The sequence below is a fragment of the Larus michahellis genome, chromosome 2, assembly GCF_964199755.1.
Source record: "Larus michahellis chromosome 2, bLarMic1.1, whole genome shotgun sequence".
Lineage (NCBI taxonomy): Eukaryota > Metazoa > Chordata > Aves > Charadriiformes > Laridae > Larus > Larus michahellis.
In genome coordinates this window covers 78,799,590-78,817,656 of record NC_133897.1, presented here as the reverse complement: position 1 = coordinate 78,817,656, position 18,067 = coordinate 78,799,590, and the positions used below count along the sequence as shown (strand labels likewise).

General features: G+C 42.7%; 1 protein-coding gene across 1 annotated transcript in view; it reads left to right on the top strand.

The window, feature by feature from the left end:
• The window catches only part of GMDS (GDP-mannose 4,6-dehydratase), a 427,638-nt gene extending 409,904 nt beyond the window's left edge, over positions 1 to 17,734 (top strand). The window contains exons 10-11 of the mRNA XM_074576072.1: positions 16,301 to 16,369; positions 16,761 to 17,734. Coding sequence (XP_074432173.1) covers positions 16,301 to 16,369; positions 16,761 to 16,823 — 132 coding nt within the window. The 3' untranslated portion in view covers positions 16,824 to 17,734. The remainder of the gene's footprint in view (positions 1 to 16,300; positions 16,370 to 16,760) is intronic.
• The last annotated feature ends 333 nt before the right edge of the window (positions 17,735 to 18,067 follow it).

Sequence of the window (18,067 nt, the reverse complement as noted above, 5' to 3'; positions counted from 1 at the left end):
AAAAGTGTAGTAGAAAAACATCAAAAGGAAGATAAAAAGAATCATGAATTGGAGATGTTAAGAATGTACGAGGACACTTGGTCCAAGGAGGAACTAAGCTGGGTACACATCCTGTGTTATCTGTTGATGCAGAGTAAAAAAGAGCTTAAACTAAACCCTAGAGTCAAAGAGAGAATCTGCTGTTGAGTTTAGTGGTCTTTACATCAAGCTAGTGGAAAGCAGACTAAATCAAGGAGATATATAAAGAGCAGGAATAATGACAGATGCAGACAGTTCATTTCTTCCTACTGTCAAATTTGTGAGTTGAGGCTGGTGGGATGCCACCAGCAGTGATGGTGACCATTACAAAGCTTGGCTGTATTTAGCCCACTCGGTCACTGCTTGGCCAGGCTCCTGTTGATTTCAGTGGGTGTTCGCATGAGAAGGTGCGAGTCCCTCCTCCCCAAAAATGGGAATTCCCTGCCAAACTACTCTGTTAGATAGCTTGAGCAAGAGTATTGAATTCCTGGCGTATTTTCAGTACACTAGTTAGCACCTCTGATGTGGTAAGCTAAACAATTCTGATCTTGAATATAGAAAGTGAAACACTTAGATTTGTGGGAAGAAGAGCTTTATTTCAGAGAGGTGCTGAAGTTTATATGAAAATACATAACTTACGGCACACATCTGAGCAAAAATTACCCAATGAGAACAAGAACCATCTCTAAATGTGCTTTTTATGTGTGGATTTGAATGTGTTAAACATTATGTATGTCACTGCACTTATTTTAGTTCTTATGTAGACAGGCACAAGTCTTCCCTACGTTGTACTTTGTCTAATTCATACCCATGCAAAACACGGACCAAGTAGGAGTAAATTGAATTGGTTGCACCTTTTGGTTAGATACATGAATAACTAGTCTGAATGTAAAGTAGCTGAAAACAATGCTCTTTTTACCTAATATTTGCATGTCTGCTAACATGAAGGATCACACATTTCACACAGTTCCTGCACAATAATAATTGCAGATGGTAAATGTCCCGTTACTCATGTAGCTGGCCATTTTTGTATGCAATTACCAGAATTGCATGCTCAGTTCCAGTAACCACGTGCACAAAAATAGGCTGCAACAAGCTGCTTAGGACGGTTAATAACATGGTCCAAAGTCTCAGTCTTTATTGTTGTGTTGTTTTACGCTGTTTTTGCAAGAGAAATGAGGTAGGAATGAGTTTTGTTGTTGCCTATTCGAGCAAAAGGAGGCGTACATCCACATGTAGTGCTGGGGCTGCAGGACTGCGGAATTTCTGCATTGACCTGCATATGGCTTAGCATATGCATATGGGCCAGAAGAGAGATACTGCACCCAGTGACCAGCCGTAGCGGATGGTTCAAATACGGAATGAGCAGCTTCTGAAATTTTGCATTTAAAGTACACGCATCCTGAACTAGCTGTGTCGTCGTGAGGCGTTAAGTCTTTGCCATAAGCAATTCAAAATCAGGCTGCAGTAGTTCAGAGAATACTTAATCGGCACTTCGCTTTTTTGCATATCACTGGTCTCATCAGATCTAATATGTGTTTTTTTTCCCGCCTCTACAAACTTCTTTGCCTTAAAGGACTCATGAAGGAAATAATTAAAAAGTACGCAGAGGAAAACTGTCTGAGCAGAAGGGGCAGAAATCCAAGGTGCTTTAGGGAGGCGCCCCAAACGCTCTTTTGGATGATTATTAATTTTTTTCTTACTATTATTTTATGACGCTGTTTATGTTTAATTACTCATGTTTTCCTAACCTGTGTGACAGGCATAATTTGAAGAGCAACAGTAATGATCAAGCCGTGGAAGCGCCAGCTGCTGCCTACGTGCTCAAGCAAGCATAGAGCAGGCAGTGTCAGGAGACAGTGCTGTCTCTTGATTAGATCTGAACTTCTTTTTCATGTTGAATGAAAATGTTCCTGACTGTTATTATTTAAATATAAACGATGCCAAAAGGTGCTATGAGAAGTCAGAGCTCTCTCAGTTCGCTGCCTGTACGGAATAGTAACTTCATGGGACTTTACTGCAGTATGTGCTGTTAAAATATATACTGGTTTATTTTTGAAAGATACAATTGGTTTATTTGGGTCTTTTTAGTTTAAACTGCCAGACAGCCCATCTAGGTTGATATGATTTTATTTTTTTTAATGTCAGTGAACAATTTCAGTCTTTATATTTTCAAATCAGACCTCAAGACCACAGAAATTAGCAGTTTTGCCGTATACCGTGTGCTAGCGTACTGTGAAGCTCATTTAGAAGCTGCAGTATCATTTTGGTTTGGCTTTTTCTGGTTACTAAAGGTTTGGGGTTTTTTTTAATGCGTCAGTTGTGTGCTACTGCAGTGAGATGTTGTGAGTAGCACTGTTCAACTGGTAGTAAGTAGTACATTATCAGAACGTGACATCTTTTCTGATACTTTTCTAAGAGTAAGTGGGGATTTAATTATATAATTTGTGTATACCGTGGCAAAAGTTTATAAAGTGTTGACCAGCTTTTGTGATAAGTTTGAATGCTTTTATATTTCTTTAAAAACAAACAAACAAATGCATGGGATGATGCACTTCTAAAAAGTTTTGCTGAAGTCTGATGTCTTTGGGAGAGAAAATGGAATCAGGGAAAAGGGAAAGCATTCCTCTGTGGGCTGCAGCATCAGTGCACTTCAGGGTCCTTCCTTGCAAATGACAAAGTGAATCCCTGCCTGAACGGCAGTGAAGTGAAATAAATTTTTTTGTTCTTTGTTGCCAACCTTTGCAGTCCTGTAATTAATACCATATTATCCTGCTTGTTTGTTTGTTTTCATAAAGCAGAAATTTCTGGAATCCTGTGATTATACAAATCTCAACTTTTTGACATGTTACGTTTTTGCTCTGACCTTTTATATGTAGAGAAAATCTTTGAGAGACAGAAAGCAAACCAATAAACTCATGAGTTCTGCTACTCCAAAGTCAATAATAGGGGCCTGGAGAGGAAAAGTTGAGCAAACGATGATAATTTCTTAACATTACTAGGGTGAGTATTTGATTTTTATGTGAAAGAAGATACAAAAGGAAATCCAGGGGCAGAAATAGAAGTGAAACTTCAGACAAACAAGAAATACGTGGTTAAATAAGCCACCTGCTGCATCAAGGTGCCGTATGTCCACTCATCCTTGGAGCAGTTTGCTGCTGGGGGGCTGCTTGCTACAAATCAAGGGCAAGGACTTATTCAGGGCAAATTATGCCAGATGCACTGTGAGGTGAACGCTGCAGCTGTTTTATCTGTAGTAAGCCATATATCAGAGGGAAGTGGTGGGATACAGCCTGGGTTCTCTTCTTGCTCCTCCCGCCAAGGTGTTGGTGAAGTCCCTAAATCATCCTGCCTCTCAGCTTTGTAAAATGGGGATGACAGTGCTTTCTTGCTATTATAATGTCATTACTATTGCTTAATTATATAAAATCTGTACCTTTCTTCTCTGGTGGTCCTTCATAGTCATTGTAGTGCTGCTGTGAAGCAGTTCTATTTTGTCTAAATGGTATTACATCTAGTTGAAGTCTTGCTCAGGTTACAAGTGGAATGAAGCTGCCAAGAAGTTTATCTAGATTTCTTCAGCTGTTTTTTTTTAGATTCTCTGTAGATACATGACAATTCTGTCATTTATGGCTTTATGTGTCCGTACGTATTCCAATTACATCAAACAAAGTAAACCCAGCCATAAGGTTTACTGGTGACCTGCACTGGAAAAGAGATGCGAGTCGTAGATGAATTCTAACAGAATATTCCAGGAGGTGATATTTGACTTTGACAGATTTTCCGAGAAAGGGCTGCCATTTCCGTGTTTGTGCAATGTATGATGGGACCCTTAACTGGCGTCTCTGCCCTGCCAAAACGTGAACGAAAAATAGGATTGCTTCTCTGAGAAACAGCTCTTTCTTTCATATCGAAACCTGGCAGTAGACAATTCCTGTGTCAATGGTCTCAAGAGACACTTTCCTTGTAAAGGAGTCAAGTGATGGATGAGGCATCTCGCATTTTAAACATTATACAGGTGAAAGCACTGGATTATTCTGAGCCCATGCCTACACTCTGTGTGTCTGAGTAGTTTGCTTTGTGGAACTGAAGTAGGTTTGGTAAGAAGGGCAGGACCATTAGACAATGCGAACTGTTTTCCTTCTGTAATGCTTTTTCATATTTGACTGCTGCAGGGTGAAATAAGGAAGAATTTTTTTGGTAACAGATCAAAAATTCCTTTCTCGTTTAATTGAAACTGTTTAAGAGAAGAAGGTCATTGAGAGGACAGATTTCAAGAAGTGGTATTTGCATTTGGTGATGCTTTGGAAAGAAACAGAGTATATTATGCATGCTTTTAAAGTATATATGGCGAACGCACTGCCAAATCTGTGGAATTTTATAGGCAGCTACTGTGAACAGTAATAGCAGTAAATGAATCTGCTTTTTACCCCTACTGAAACTGGCACTGTAAGCTTTAGGAGGTCCTTTTGCTTTTTTAAAACTTATTTCAACATACTTCAGCCCTGTCAGCAAACCTCTGCTGTGTTAGTGGTAATATAAATTGTCTCCCAAACCCTGCAATATTGTACACAAAATCCAGAACCTGAATGAAGAGAAAGCTGACACTGGTATGTGATGTAGTACCACTGGAAAAGAAAAAGCAACAGGTCTGTGAGGATACATAAAGAGTACCTGGGGGGAAAAAAATGAGAAAATGTTCAAGGGAGAAGATCATTATAGCAGAAAGGAGAGGAAAACAAAATCTCAGTGTGAGGTGGCATATTTTAAGGGTGAAGGAGAGATGGGGAAGTAAGGCCAGGTTTAAGAGGATGTTTGTGAGGAACAGGAGAATGATGCTCAAAAGAGAAATGGGAGGAGCTTGAGTGAGAGAGAGAGATTGGGAGAGACATCAAATTAGGAAAGAAAAATGTCTTACAATAAAAAGAGATAAATAATATTTCACAGGAAACTAAATTAGCCAAATCATGGGAAAGATTTAAACAACAAGGAAAGTGAGAGAAATTAAATACCAAGGAAAGGGAAGGACGGAACAGAACAAAATACTGATCTTCAAAATAAAATAGCTGTATTAATTTTATTGTTTTCTTGGAAGATTTTGTGGTGGGTCAGATGTCTGCTCTGAGAGAAAGTGAAAGATAGAATAGGAAAAACTGTGATTTTTGTTTTCCAGGCTTTCCTGTGCAGGAAATGTAATAGGAAGTTATTTTTATTAACCAAGATCAGAGAACATGCAACAACAAACTACCAAGAATGGTGTGGAAAATCCAGTTATTTTTCCAGTCAGACCAGAAGAACCTGTGGCCATTGACCAGCAGGAGCCTAAGGGTCAGATTATTCAGCAGCAGGATCAGTGAAATGAATGGCTATTGGAATCTGTGTGTCTTTAAATATATGCCAACCAACTTACATCACAGACAAAAAAAATCTTGAACACCATGTAGCTGATATTTGTAGCCATTCATGAATTGCTTTGCAATCTGTTTTGTCTACCTAATCAACACAGAAAGCGGACTTGTTTGATTTCATTTGCAAGCGTGAAACCAATTGATTTTACGGAGATATACTGCTTGCTGAGCGGTATTTTTCCATCAAGGCAGTCAGGTTACAGTGGCCATCAAAAAATGATGATGCAGAAAAGCCAGAACAGTGAGAGCCTTGGATAGACAGGAGGGGAGTGTCTTTTGCAAAGTGTTTTGGTGGTTGTCAGGTGGAATGCAGCCCTTGGTTCAGCATAAGCATGATGCTGACTGTGCTTGGGAGGGCTTTATCCTTTCAAAAGCTGTGAGATGCTGTGGCAAGCCCACATCCCTAACATAGTTGCAAGGGACTGGGGGGAGCACAATGACTTTATTTGTGGTGGAGGCCCCATCTCTGGAGACATTCAAGGCCAGGCTTGATGATACTCTGAGCAACCTGATCTAGTTGAGGATGTCCCTGCTTACTGCAGGGGGGTTGGACTAGATGACCTTTAAAGGTCCCTTCCAACCCAACACATTCTATGATTCTACGATTCTGTGATTTGCAGCAATAGCATGCTTTTCATCGCTAAAGGAAACATTCAGCTGGCTACTTTGCATGGACTTACCAGTGACCAGTGTTTCATCTTGGCAGTCTTGGTTGAACTCACATGCAGAACAGAAATACATTTGTTTATGGGCAGGAAATGCATAAGCCTTTTAATGGATAAAGCATGAGTTTGAAGCATTAAACGTGACCTGCTTTGTTGTATGCCAGTACCTGCAAAGGGTTATTCTTTGTAGTGTCCTACTTGGACTCAAGCACTAAAGCTTTCATCAAAGTAAATCTGATTATTTTGCACGTGGTTTTCCTGAAAGGATGTTATGATTTTCTAGATGTTTGGTGGCTGGTGATAAATTAGGCTTTTATGATGTCATGTGAAAGGCCACTGCTTGGACTTCCTTCTCTATCAAGCGTGCTGGAGAATACATTTGGGACGTACTCACAATCAGAAATTATCCTACCTTGTTTTACTTTAACCCTTCTGCGGACCATTGCTTGCTCTGTAACTAGAGGTGTTCGGGCCAGGATAGCTTCACTTTTGCAGACAGGAGACCCATGGTATCCTGTCCTGAGTCCCCTCCATATACTGTGTTTGAAATGGATTTATTTTTTTTTCCTTGGGTAACAAAGCCTCAGCTCATGAGCTCCCTTTTAAGCCTTTCACAGCTTAAATTCTTTCCATTTATTGTGTCTTGAAAAGGGTTTTCAAATCAGATGGGGGCTTTAGTGAGAAACTGGAATGCAGTGAGGGGTGGGGGCGAAGGTGATGCATCTCATAAATTAGGTCAGGTTTATGACCATGTAGAGGGATGCTGCTTCTAAAAAAAAAACCAGTCAGCAGTAAAAGGCAGTACCTAACTGCTTTGTCCAGAGAAGTGGCAGCTCGCTGCTTCGTCCCCTGTACTGCAGGGAGGGAGTATTTTACAACTGTTTTTCGAACAATGAGAAATGACTAACCATCCTCCATGCTAACCCTTTTGTACTAGTTAATCCATAGCAGGAAGGAAGGCAGGAAGAGAGAAGTATCCATCCCTTCTCTGTCCTTCCCCACCCCAATCTTAGCACAAGCTTCAGGGGGAGAGAGGTAATGTAACGTAACAGGTAAGGGAGGCAGTGTCACCTCTTCTGCCCAACCTGAGTCACAGGCAAGCCTTCAGTGTAGTGAGATGACCACTGCACACACGGCAAAGGCAGCAATTGCTCTTACAGGTGGGTTAGAATTTTCCAATGACATGCTCCTTAGATGAAAAATGACATTTTGAGTGTTTTTTTTATCAGAGCAAATACAACAGCACACCCTTCCAAAAAAAAAAAAAAACCAACAATTAGTATCATTTTGATGTTAACATAACAAACGCCTTGATTTTTTCAGAGGGGTGAATATCCATAGGGGTAGTAAAATCACCACAAGCAATGCATCCTGTACAAGATAAAGAATTCATCCTATGGAGTAGCAATATCCTGCTAATCATAGATCTTCATTCATTAAATTGCTGCTTAATGCTGTAAAGATAGATAGATAAATATCTATAGGTAGAATACAAGATCACTGTCCTAATGTTTATTGTTTTGTTGCTTATCATTTGGTATTTGACTGGCAATGATAACTAAACCTATGAACTTTTCCAATATAAGTTGTTATAAATTAAGTATTTTTTTAGTGGAAGAAGAGAAGAAACTAAGTAGCCTTCCAGCATGGATTTCTGGGGTTATCAGTTTTCCTATTCACCTTGACATGTCAATCAGTGAACGCAGCGAACCCTAAGGGCCCATGTTCCATTTTCCAGGAAGAAATGTAGCCGTTACTACACAATTAACCTCTCTGAAATCAAACAGCTTCAAAGAGTGTTTTCCTGGTGTTTGCAGAAAATTTGAAGAGTAGGGAGCGATGAGAAAAAATAATCGGAGTGGATTAAAAAAATTGTGCGAATCGCATTTAATAATTTTAAAAGGTACCATGCCCTTGCCTAAATAATACATACTGTGTGTGGCAATCAAACCATGTCCACTGAAGACATGATTATCTTACTCTCCCCCACCCAAAATTGTTGTCAGAGTAGCAAACAGGCCACAATGAAGCAAGAAGCAAACACATTTAATAGTGAACAAAAGCAGGACTTGGAGCGGAAAAAGAAGGAACTTGTTCTTTTCCTATACTGCAGCTGATCTCCACCCATGTGAAAGAGATTCGTCCCCCACAGAGCCTTGGTTTTTAGTGATGTGAAGGTGACACACGGCCGCTCGCTCTACCTTCTGGCCCGGGAGCCTGAAGAAACCTGCTCGTATGCAACCTTCCCAAAACCTCTGCTGCAAAGAGAAAATGTACAAACGCTTCTAACCCATGTCATGCAAAATCCAGGTTGTTCAAACACCTCTTTTATGCACAGGTTAGCTTGAAGCATGCCTGAAGCTCGCACGTCGTTTCCTATCGGCAGCCAGGCTACAGGGCAGTGACGGCCAATGGGAGTGGTACCACCTTTACCCAGCATTCGCAAAGAGCAATTCTATTTTGTTAGAAGAGTTGGAAAAGCTTAGTTTGGTTCGTAATAACACATAGCATTTAAGTATTAGTTTGCATTTTAGCAAACATGCTAAAGGTTTTTAGCTGTGATGTGTGCGTTGGGATGACTGGGTATGCCATAGCAGAAAGAAAGTGTTTATGTGTCCAGCTCTAATACCTGAACTATCATAATTATGGTCTGTACATGGCAAATTAAATGGGTTTGATCTTCTTCCTCTCCTCCAGAAGTTCCCTGCTTTTTCAGCAGAGGCATTCCCGTAAACTAGAAACAATCTCGCAGCCTTTCAGTGCTTAAAGGGGGCCTACAGGAAAGATGGGGACAAACTTTTTAGCAGGGCCTGTTGTGATAGGACAAGGGGTAATGGCTTTAAACTAAAAGAGGGAAGATTTAGACTAGATATAAGGAAGAAACTTTTCACAATGAGGGTGGTGAATCACTGGAACAGGTTTTCCAGAGAGGTGGTAGATGCCCCATCCCTGGAAACATTCAAGGTCAGGTTGGACAGGGCTCTGAGCAACCTGATCTAGTGGAAGATGTCCCTGCTTACTGCAGAGGGGTTGGACTAGATGACCTTTAAAGGTCTTTTCCAACCCAAACTATTCTATGATTCTATCATTCTATTCAGAAGCTGCTTCAGTGTTTTGCAGAGCTGTGAGCTGAGGTTACAATTACACTCTCGTCCAAGCTGGGGAACACCTTCCAGATCTTCTCAAGAGAGCAGAGCTGGGCCTCGGGGCAAAGCAAGAGGGAGGGAAGCACCCGTCGCACCGCAGCCAGCTGCAGCAATTTTGCCGTTGGCAGCAGCGGGGCTTTCCCTGCTGGCAAAGGGGATGCGGACACCCTTCAGCCCACCTCACGCTTGGGATCCCGAAAAGCACCCATGGCCCAACTCGCGGCGGGATGCCCTGGCGCAGAGCTACGCTGATTCCCGTGCGGGACGGCTCCTGACCGAGACAGCTCAGCTCCAGATCCAAAGCAAGGGAAATTCAGCACTGGCTTCAGGGATATCGGGCTGTAATTCGGGAGGAATTTTATCTGGCTCGAGGGACAGCACTGGCCAAGATGTTTTCTCAGGCTTGGCGTGGCAAGCTAATAGATCTGAGCAGTGCTCAGCCCTGCGAGGGGGCTCCTGTGCCTGCAGCTCCGCCAGTGCTTGCACCGTGGACGAGGTCTGCACGTGGGTCTCCGGGGGATGCGTGCGGGCCGTGGCCTCTCCTCCATTCACTGGGGCACTGCGATTAGGCTCGGGCAACGAGGCTCCCGAGGCACCCGGGGCCGGCTCCCCCTGCTTCGCCGCTTTATCTGCAGTGCCGGTGGGGCTGCCAAGGGCCGGGGCTGAGGGAGCCCCTTTCCCCGGAGCGGAGCATTGTTCCCGGCCTCCGGCCGCCGCGTGGCCCCCGCTGATGGACAATACCACCCGACCCCGACTTCCTGAGCAGACCAGACAGCTTGCTGTTTTCTTCTGCGTCTCTTATCACCCCCTGTCATTGAAAGAGAGAGGTCTGGCTTCGGCTTTGGTTTGGGCTGATAGGCAGCAGCGAAGTGGAAAAGGCGCAGGGGAGGGAGGGGAAGAGGAGGAGGAGGAGGGAGAGGAGCTCCATTACTGTTATTATCGCCCTAATGTTTATTGCTGCACCGAGTTCATTTGCCTTAACCCTTTGGAAGCTGGTCAAATTAAAGATTATCAAACCGATAAGATAAAGCCGCTGTTCTAACGCCCCTGGTTCCTGGCGGAAAAGCGAAGGCTGTGCTCAGGTTTTTATTGACCGTCCGGCTTGTGTTGACACCTTGTTGCTGGCATACAGCGGAGTCCCGAGATAAGACCTTACCCTAAAGATGCCCGGCACTCGCAGCCTGCCGAGGTCTGTCAGAAGTGCCGGGGCTCAGCCCCACGCAGAATCAGCCCTTTCCTCAAGTCGTTCTTCCCCCTCCCCTTCCCCCCCTCGACACGGTTTTAGTAAAAGTGGAGCTTTCTGAATAAGGAGGGGATTTGCACAGGAAAACACGCTAGGGGGAAAAAACATTATGCCTCTTATTTTAAATGGCATTTTGTTATATGTGAGTTTCAGCCTATTGGTTGCTTTTGCCTTTTGCCTTTTCCTGTGGTTCTTTGCAAACAATACTGTCTTTCTGCAAAAGACTGCTGACCCAAGAGTGGAAAGCAGTCTGTTCATGCTGCATTAAAACAAATTTAGATCAGGAACCAAATTCACTGGCATTCTTCTATTCCCTTGGTACCCTAACTGCTCCACAACTTTGCTTTTCTAAGAACAGTGGAAAAGAAAAAATGAAAACTGAGCGACACATTACGGCTCTTCTTAAATTCCTGAAGATGTTTACTGTGTTCCTGTTAGGCTTGGGCTTTGCTCATTGACATGTTTTATCTTCAGTCTCCTCATATTTTCTGTGGAGATAGGAGTCTCTTGCTTTATAACTGTGCTTTTTTTTCCCCCTGTTACTATAGCTATTATAACAAACACTACCCTCTGCAAAGAAATCGAGCCAGCGCTCTCTGCCTCGTGGATCTCCGTAAAGCACTTACAGAGCGACGTACGGCAGACTCAGCGCTTATTACTGTGACTCCTTCTGGGGTTTGATCTGAGCTTAGCTGAACCGTGCATTGAATTTTGCACCAGCAAGGTGCACGTTTACAGGCTCTACAGCTCTGAATTCAGTGAGATCCTGCTACTTTTCTTAACGGAGTTGGACAGGGAATAGCTCGGCTGAAGTCCCAGAAGCTGCTCGCCAGTGTTGCATCTGGGTTAAGACACAACGTCCCCGGGCCTGGTGGCAAGAACACCAGGGAACGGAGGGATAAGGGTGATGGTAGAAGAGCTGCCTGGTGGGCAACGCATGCAGTCTCCTCATTCTTTGCAACAAACACTTTAACAGGGCTGTTCTTCCAGCAGTGAGCTGCAGCAGATGCCCAGATACATCATGGGGCTGACGTTACTACTGAGATGTGCTATGTGAACCCTCATTAAAAATTGCTACGAAAAATGCTCCAAAAAGTGCACAAAAGGGGAGAATGATTCATAAGATAAACTTTGATGTATACATCACTGAGATATAATGGTGAAAATGCAAAACGGCAAGCTAATGTTGTCTAATTAAGTAGCTATGCTTATTAATTTTGCTTTTAATGGGACGAGTTAAAGCTGAAAGGCGACTGTTTTAAGAAGGAAATAAGGCAAATAAAACACAAGCAGGGTTTGCAGGAAACTTTGGCCCCTACACTCTTGAAATCCTTCCCGACAAAAGAGTGCAAGACTAAACACGCAAGCCAGAGCCTGCGCCGAGCTGGGGCTGTGCTCTTTACTTAGGGGAGCTCTGATGTAGCAAATCATCTTCCAGGCAGCCGTGCTGATTGTGAACGTAACCCTGGCCGCCTTTCAGATGCAGTAAAACTGTTGTGTGCTTAGATCGAGCCTGTTTATTTTTAGAGGTAAAGCCTTGTCCCTGCTGCAGCGAGCGGAGCTGGGCACGATTCCATCGCAGGTGTTTTGCTGAGGACTCGGTCTCAGTTTTATTCTGGTGTAAGAGAGAGCAAAAGCTGGCGCTCGGTGCTGGCTTCAGCGAAGGCACATTCTAAAGGGAATCAGCTGAGTTGTCGGAATAAAGGAAGCCTTGGCCTTCTTTCAGGCCATGCTATCTCCTTTTTCTCACATTGTCTCGAGGCTTTAAATTTTCAGTTAAAGTTAATTGAATGAGACAGTGATACATTGCACAGTGAAACCAGATCAATCACTGCGCGAGTCAAAATAGGAGTCGTGATGACACTCAGAACAAGAGCTTGGGAAATGTGATATTTACATTAAAATACTTTACATTTTTGTCTCATGGTTTTAAAACCAAATTTAAAAATGCCTTACTACATCGCATAGCAAATTTCTCTCTGTTTTCTGTATGTATTTGCATGTATGGTTTTGGACAATAAAAATTAATTATTATAAAATCAGATTTAGTAATACCGGGATATTTTCTACGCAGTTCCACAGCCTCATTTACAGAAAAGCTAAAACAGAAAAACTCACATCGGATAAACCCATTCTTTCCTCTGAGAGCCAGTCTTATTACATTGAGGTGCTTATAAAGCCGTAGGAGAGTTTACTCTCATATTAAGTGGCAACAGAGAATTTGACTGTTGTCTTTTCCATCTTCCTGCCCTTTAAATATTTACCTGGATGTTATTTCTAACTCTTTAACTTGCAGTTAAAACTCGTCATTACTGTGCACTTATGTTAACTACATTTGCATGGAAAATAAGGGCTTGTTCCTCCCAAAATGTATAAGTAAAACCAAAGACTTAATTTTATGTTCATGATCCGAGTACTGTAAAAACAACAGAAAGCCTTAATCGGTGTTTTCAGGTTTGCAAACTCTCAGCTCGGTATCTAAATCCTCAGGGTTTTCACGGAGTCAAAGGGCTTTGTTTTCCTGTCAGTAGGTAAAGCGCCACGCCGCAGAAAAAGTTATCCTGCAGGAATACAAAACGTAAACTTGTGTCATTTCATCAGGTGCCTTTCCATCAGGAATAGGGATACTGGGCAATTTACTTGCAGCAGCTGCTGTTTTTCGAGAACACTCTCCCATCCCACCCCACCCCACTCCACCCCCCCCAAAAAAAAAAAATTCCAGGTTTTCTCCTGTGGAACTTCACCTCTTCTTTGCTTTCTGATCTGGTTGTACCTCCAGAAAGTGAAGCCCTGACACTGAAGAATCAATACATTTTAATGACCAGCATGCCAGAGGTTTTTCGGTTGTGGGGTTTTTTGTGCCTTTTTTTTTTTTTTTTTTTTTTTCCCTTTTGGAAGCCTGACAGATGCATCTCTGGTTTCAGTGAAAGACTTGAATAATATAAACAAGCAGTCATTCCGTTCCATGAGGAGCTTTTTTTTAATATTCTTATTTTATTGTAATTACCTTATTGTTTTCATATTATGAGCTACTTGTAGAAAAATACAGGAAACGTGACTGCAATACAATCCTTTAATCAGGAATAGCTTTGTTCCAGTCATCATTTCCATTCAGTGTTGAAACTTTGACTAAGAAGAATGCAATCAAACCTTGAATTTAGATGTAATGTGGTGGTAATATTACGGTTTCATTTGATCTCTATACCTAGTAACTTCTATAAGAGAACATTTTAAAAAGTGTCTAGGAGACATTTGATCCGTAATGCTATTTTCAAGTAAATCTAACTATGAAGTAGTGTTTCTCAAAAGTACACAAGCTTCTTCAGGAGAGCCATTAAAAATCTTTTAACCTAAGTCAGCTGGGGAATTCGTATTATCATATATATTAAATCTTCTTTTTTCTCTCTTTTTTTTTTCCTTTGCTCACGGATTATGCCATAATACCTTTACTGCATCATTGTTAAAGCATGTGAACTTTTAAAGGAAAAATACTCTTTTTTTTTTTTAAATTATTTAAATTGATTTGATATACTAGTTGTTTGTGTTATCTCTATGTATAATCCAGCACTGCAAGTAACTTCACTTTACTGATTTGCACCATCCCCCCAACCCTATTTTGGCCTATTCAGCAGCTGAGTGTTTATGTTTTTGAATGAAGGGCTGGAATTAGGTAAAGTATTTTTTTAGATAAACTGTTTTAACAAAAAGCATTTGTCCAAGAAAGTTAAAAGACTGCTCCCAAGCTGTTCAAAAGCAGAATGCAGCTACATACAGCAGGCAATGGCAATTCATTCTGTTCTTCCTGGTCCTTTTTTTAAAAAAAAATAATAAAAATGGGAAGCCGGTATCCTAGATAGGCTCGGTTTGAAAGGATGTTTCAATATAAAGATTGTAGATGTAAAATTATTACTTACACGGCATTTATGAAAATGAAACCCTAAGTTTTATGGTATGGCTTTTATGACTTAAAACTAGATGGTATTAAAACACTTCACTTCTAGTTAATGGCTTGAATTAGGACTGAATAAAAGGCAATTGTTTTTCCACCTAAATTATTATTTATAAGAAGGATGTCCTTGTTTCCAGGCACATATATACACACATATATAGTGTAAATTAAACCAAACTCCAGATAAAAGGCATACCTCCATGAGCACATTAGGGTCTGATCCAAATTTTATCAAAGCTAGTGGGAGTCTTTCCCATTTCAAACCAGATTTTGCAATCCATATTCACACGACCCTCCAGGGGATCCCTCGAGCTGACGCGGTTTTGCATGACTTGGCCTCAAATGTCTGCTGCAGTTTCTAAAAACCCATTATAGGGCCGCAGTAGGAAATCATTTAGTCTAATTTAAGGAAATCACAGCCTTTTTTTTTTTATTATTTTCATATCATTTTGTTCTGATCCATCTGTTTACTCTTTTCTGAAGGCAGGCTGAAATGTTTTTAGCCTAAAGACTGAACTAGTAAAAACGCTGCTGCCTGGAATAGCCTCGGCAGACGTGTTTGTTCCACATCCCTTTCTTCGGTGCGATATTTCCTTTGGTGGATTTCCTCTGCTCCTGGAAGCGAGCTGTCTAGCTTTCTGGAGCACAATTATGAAGAAGAATTTCCTACGTTTTACTGCACAGGATGAGGTGATTTTGGAAGTTAGCATGACCTGAACCACACATGCACAAAAGATAGCATCTGAAAAATGTAGTGTGCGGCAGTACAGTTAAAAAATCTACGGCCAGAAAATGCTCGTTGGCTCCACCGCTGGCCAGAGAGTGGAAGAGGGAGGAGAAAGGCAGTCCAGGCATTTTTCAGGAAAGCCTGCTGTGTTACCACCATAAAGTCAAATGCAAGAGCAGAATTCAGCCTTAGCCTTCTTGTTCTGTAATAAAGTTGGGTTGAGTTGGTTTTCTTTAAACCCGGACAGATATAATTGTAGTATTTACTGCTACAGAGAAAGGAAGCTTGTGAGGAGAGATGATATATTTTATTAAATCAACACATACAATTGGGGAAAGGTAACTATTTGAACACAGTATTTGCATTTTAAACGAATATTCAGTCACTTCTTTCATTCACTTAGAAATGCAGTCAATGGAGCTTTTTTCTTTGTTTAATTTTGTTATGTTATTTTTGATGACTAGTTGTGGGATTGTTTTGGTGTGGTAGCACTTTTAACAATACTTGAACAGTAAGGCGAATATGACCAAAGTCTTGGTTTCTGTAATGGTTTCAAGATAATTTCTTTTCATTTATGAGGTGTTTAGACTTTTCTTTGCATGCAGATGCTCAAAATACTCTATAAAAAAGATGTAGGTGTTCAAAAGCTGGATGTTTACTACTGTTGCATATGGTTACCCATATTCATAACAGTCTTTCAGCATCATCTGTCTGTGATCACGTTTTTATTTGAAAGAGACTAGTTGCCATGTTTGCTCTGTGATTTACATTATTTAAACAAATGAGGGAAAAAAGAATTTGAAACAGCTCATTCAATAGCATGACTAAGACATATGATGACTTCTTTTAAAATGTTCAGCATTATACAGCCATAAGGCTGGAGTTCAAACCCCGCGCACACACAAAAACAAAGAATAACTCTTTCAGTCTGAAATAGCCTGGTGAAAGGATGCTGCCTCCTGGTGATTTATAGGCATATGAGCTCCCACTAAAATTGCATCTTAAAAAGAAATATTTTGTCCTCAGAAGAGTCCCAGCAGTGGCCCAAGCCATGCTCAGCTCATGGGGAAGCACGAGCAACAGGGAGCCATCGAAGTGGGGAAGGTGGACACTTCTCGCATCACCTCTCTCTTCTTTTCCGCAGGATTTTCTGCAAGGGGACTGTACCAAAGCCAGACAAAAGCTGAACTGGAAACCGAGAGTCACGTTTGATGTGAGTGGCCTTTCTGGCATGCTTTGTACCTGCCGGGTGTTCGTGTCCTCTAAAAGAAATCCACGGGGCGGGAAAGGGAAGGGGGGACCCCTGTGTGGGGTGACTCAGGCACACGGAGAAATCCCATTTTCGGTGACCCTGCCTGGGTTCTTGCTTTGAAGACAGCAGCCACCATGGCAGCGATGGGCAGCCCCGGTGCACAGCAGCACACCGACACACACGCTGGGGCTGGGGCCAGGGATGCTGTGAGAAAAGCCCAGCAAAGCCCTGTCCCCTCCTTGTCCTGATGCGGGGGGTTAAGGGGGGCTCATCACGCTGTGGGGTGCTCCTGACATGCTGCCCATTCATCCCCTGTGCCGGGGCCCTCATCTGCCTCTCTCCCTCCTCGCAGGAGCTGGTGAGGGAGATGGTGGACGCCGACGTGGAGCTTATGAGGAACAACCCCAACGCCTGAGCCCTGGCTGGGCCCAGCGAGCGTCACAGGACTCATGCCAGGGGTGCGCCCCACGGCCAGCACTGCCATGAGCCGCCGGGGTGGGTGGCCGCCCCTCCCCGTGGTGGTTTTATTGCTGGCCTGCCTGTATGTGAAAGCCCGGTTTTATCCCCCCCTCCACCCTCCACACCCTCACGGTACCTCTCGCCCCACACGTCATCCCAGGGTCAACCCTGCCTGGGCTAACTCTGGCTCCTGACATTAACTGGGGAGGGGTCGCACACACCCCCGATACTGTACCTGCGCTACCGATGAGCCAGCAAGCCCGCTGATTTCCGTTTTTAATTAAAACTCATCTTTCTATTACCTAGGCCCTCCAGCACATTTTTAGTACTTTCTCCCATTTGAAAACAAGTGTCCCCTGCCCTCCGCCCCCCAAACCTCCCCTCTCCTCCAGCAACAACAGCAGCAAACCTCTGGCGCAAACGTGGGCTCGCCATCCCTCCGGCCCTTGCTCCATGGCTTCCCCTCTTCTGCCTTTCCTGAACACTCCTTGTTTTTCTTTCCTGCAGCCTTACCTCCACCCCAGCGGCCCATTTCCACCACTTGAACTCTGTAAAAGTTTGGATAACTTGATATAACTTGCAGTGAAATCGCCTTTTGACCATGCCGAATTAATTCCTAATTGCTGGAATCGCTTTCAAACCAGTCAGAGGGGGGCTTGTAAGCGTTTTTCAGATCTTCATTTCAGAGTGTGCGTGAGTCACAGAAAGCCTTTTTGTCCAGCGCCTTCTCGATCTGGGGGTTTAGTGTGTTTTGGATTTTGCACACACCGCCCCCCCCCCCAAATCAACCCATTCCCCTTCCATCCTTTTCCTGCTTACTATAATTAGACCTCAGACGGGAGCTTGAACCATCTTAAAAGATGACTTAAGAAATAAAAAACAAAATAAATAAATAAATAAATAAGCTTTTAAAAAAAAATAGAAACTTCAAGGTGAGTAAATATTTTTGCACTTTTCGTGCCAAGGTGCCCGGGTTATCCAGAGGTCGTCGAGCCCATACATTTCCTGTTGGTTTAGGATCTTCCACCCACCGATTATTCCCATCTTTTTAGCTTTATGCCTGGAAATGAGCAAAGGGCGAGATACACGGGGGCTGGGGGGGAGACACACAGAATATACACCTTCTCCGAGTGCACCTCTCGCTTTTTTTTTTTTTTACTTTGTATTGGGGGGACACCCCTGCGAAAAGGGAAGGGACGG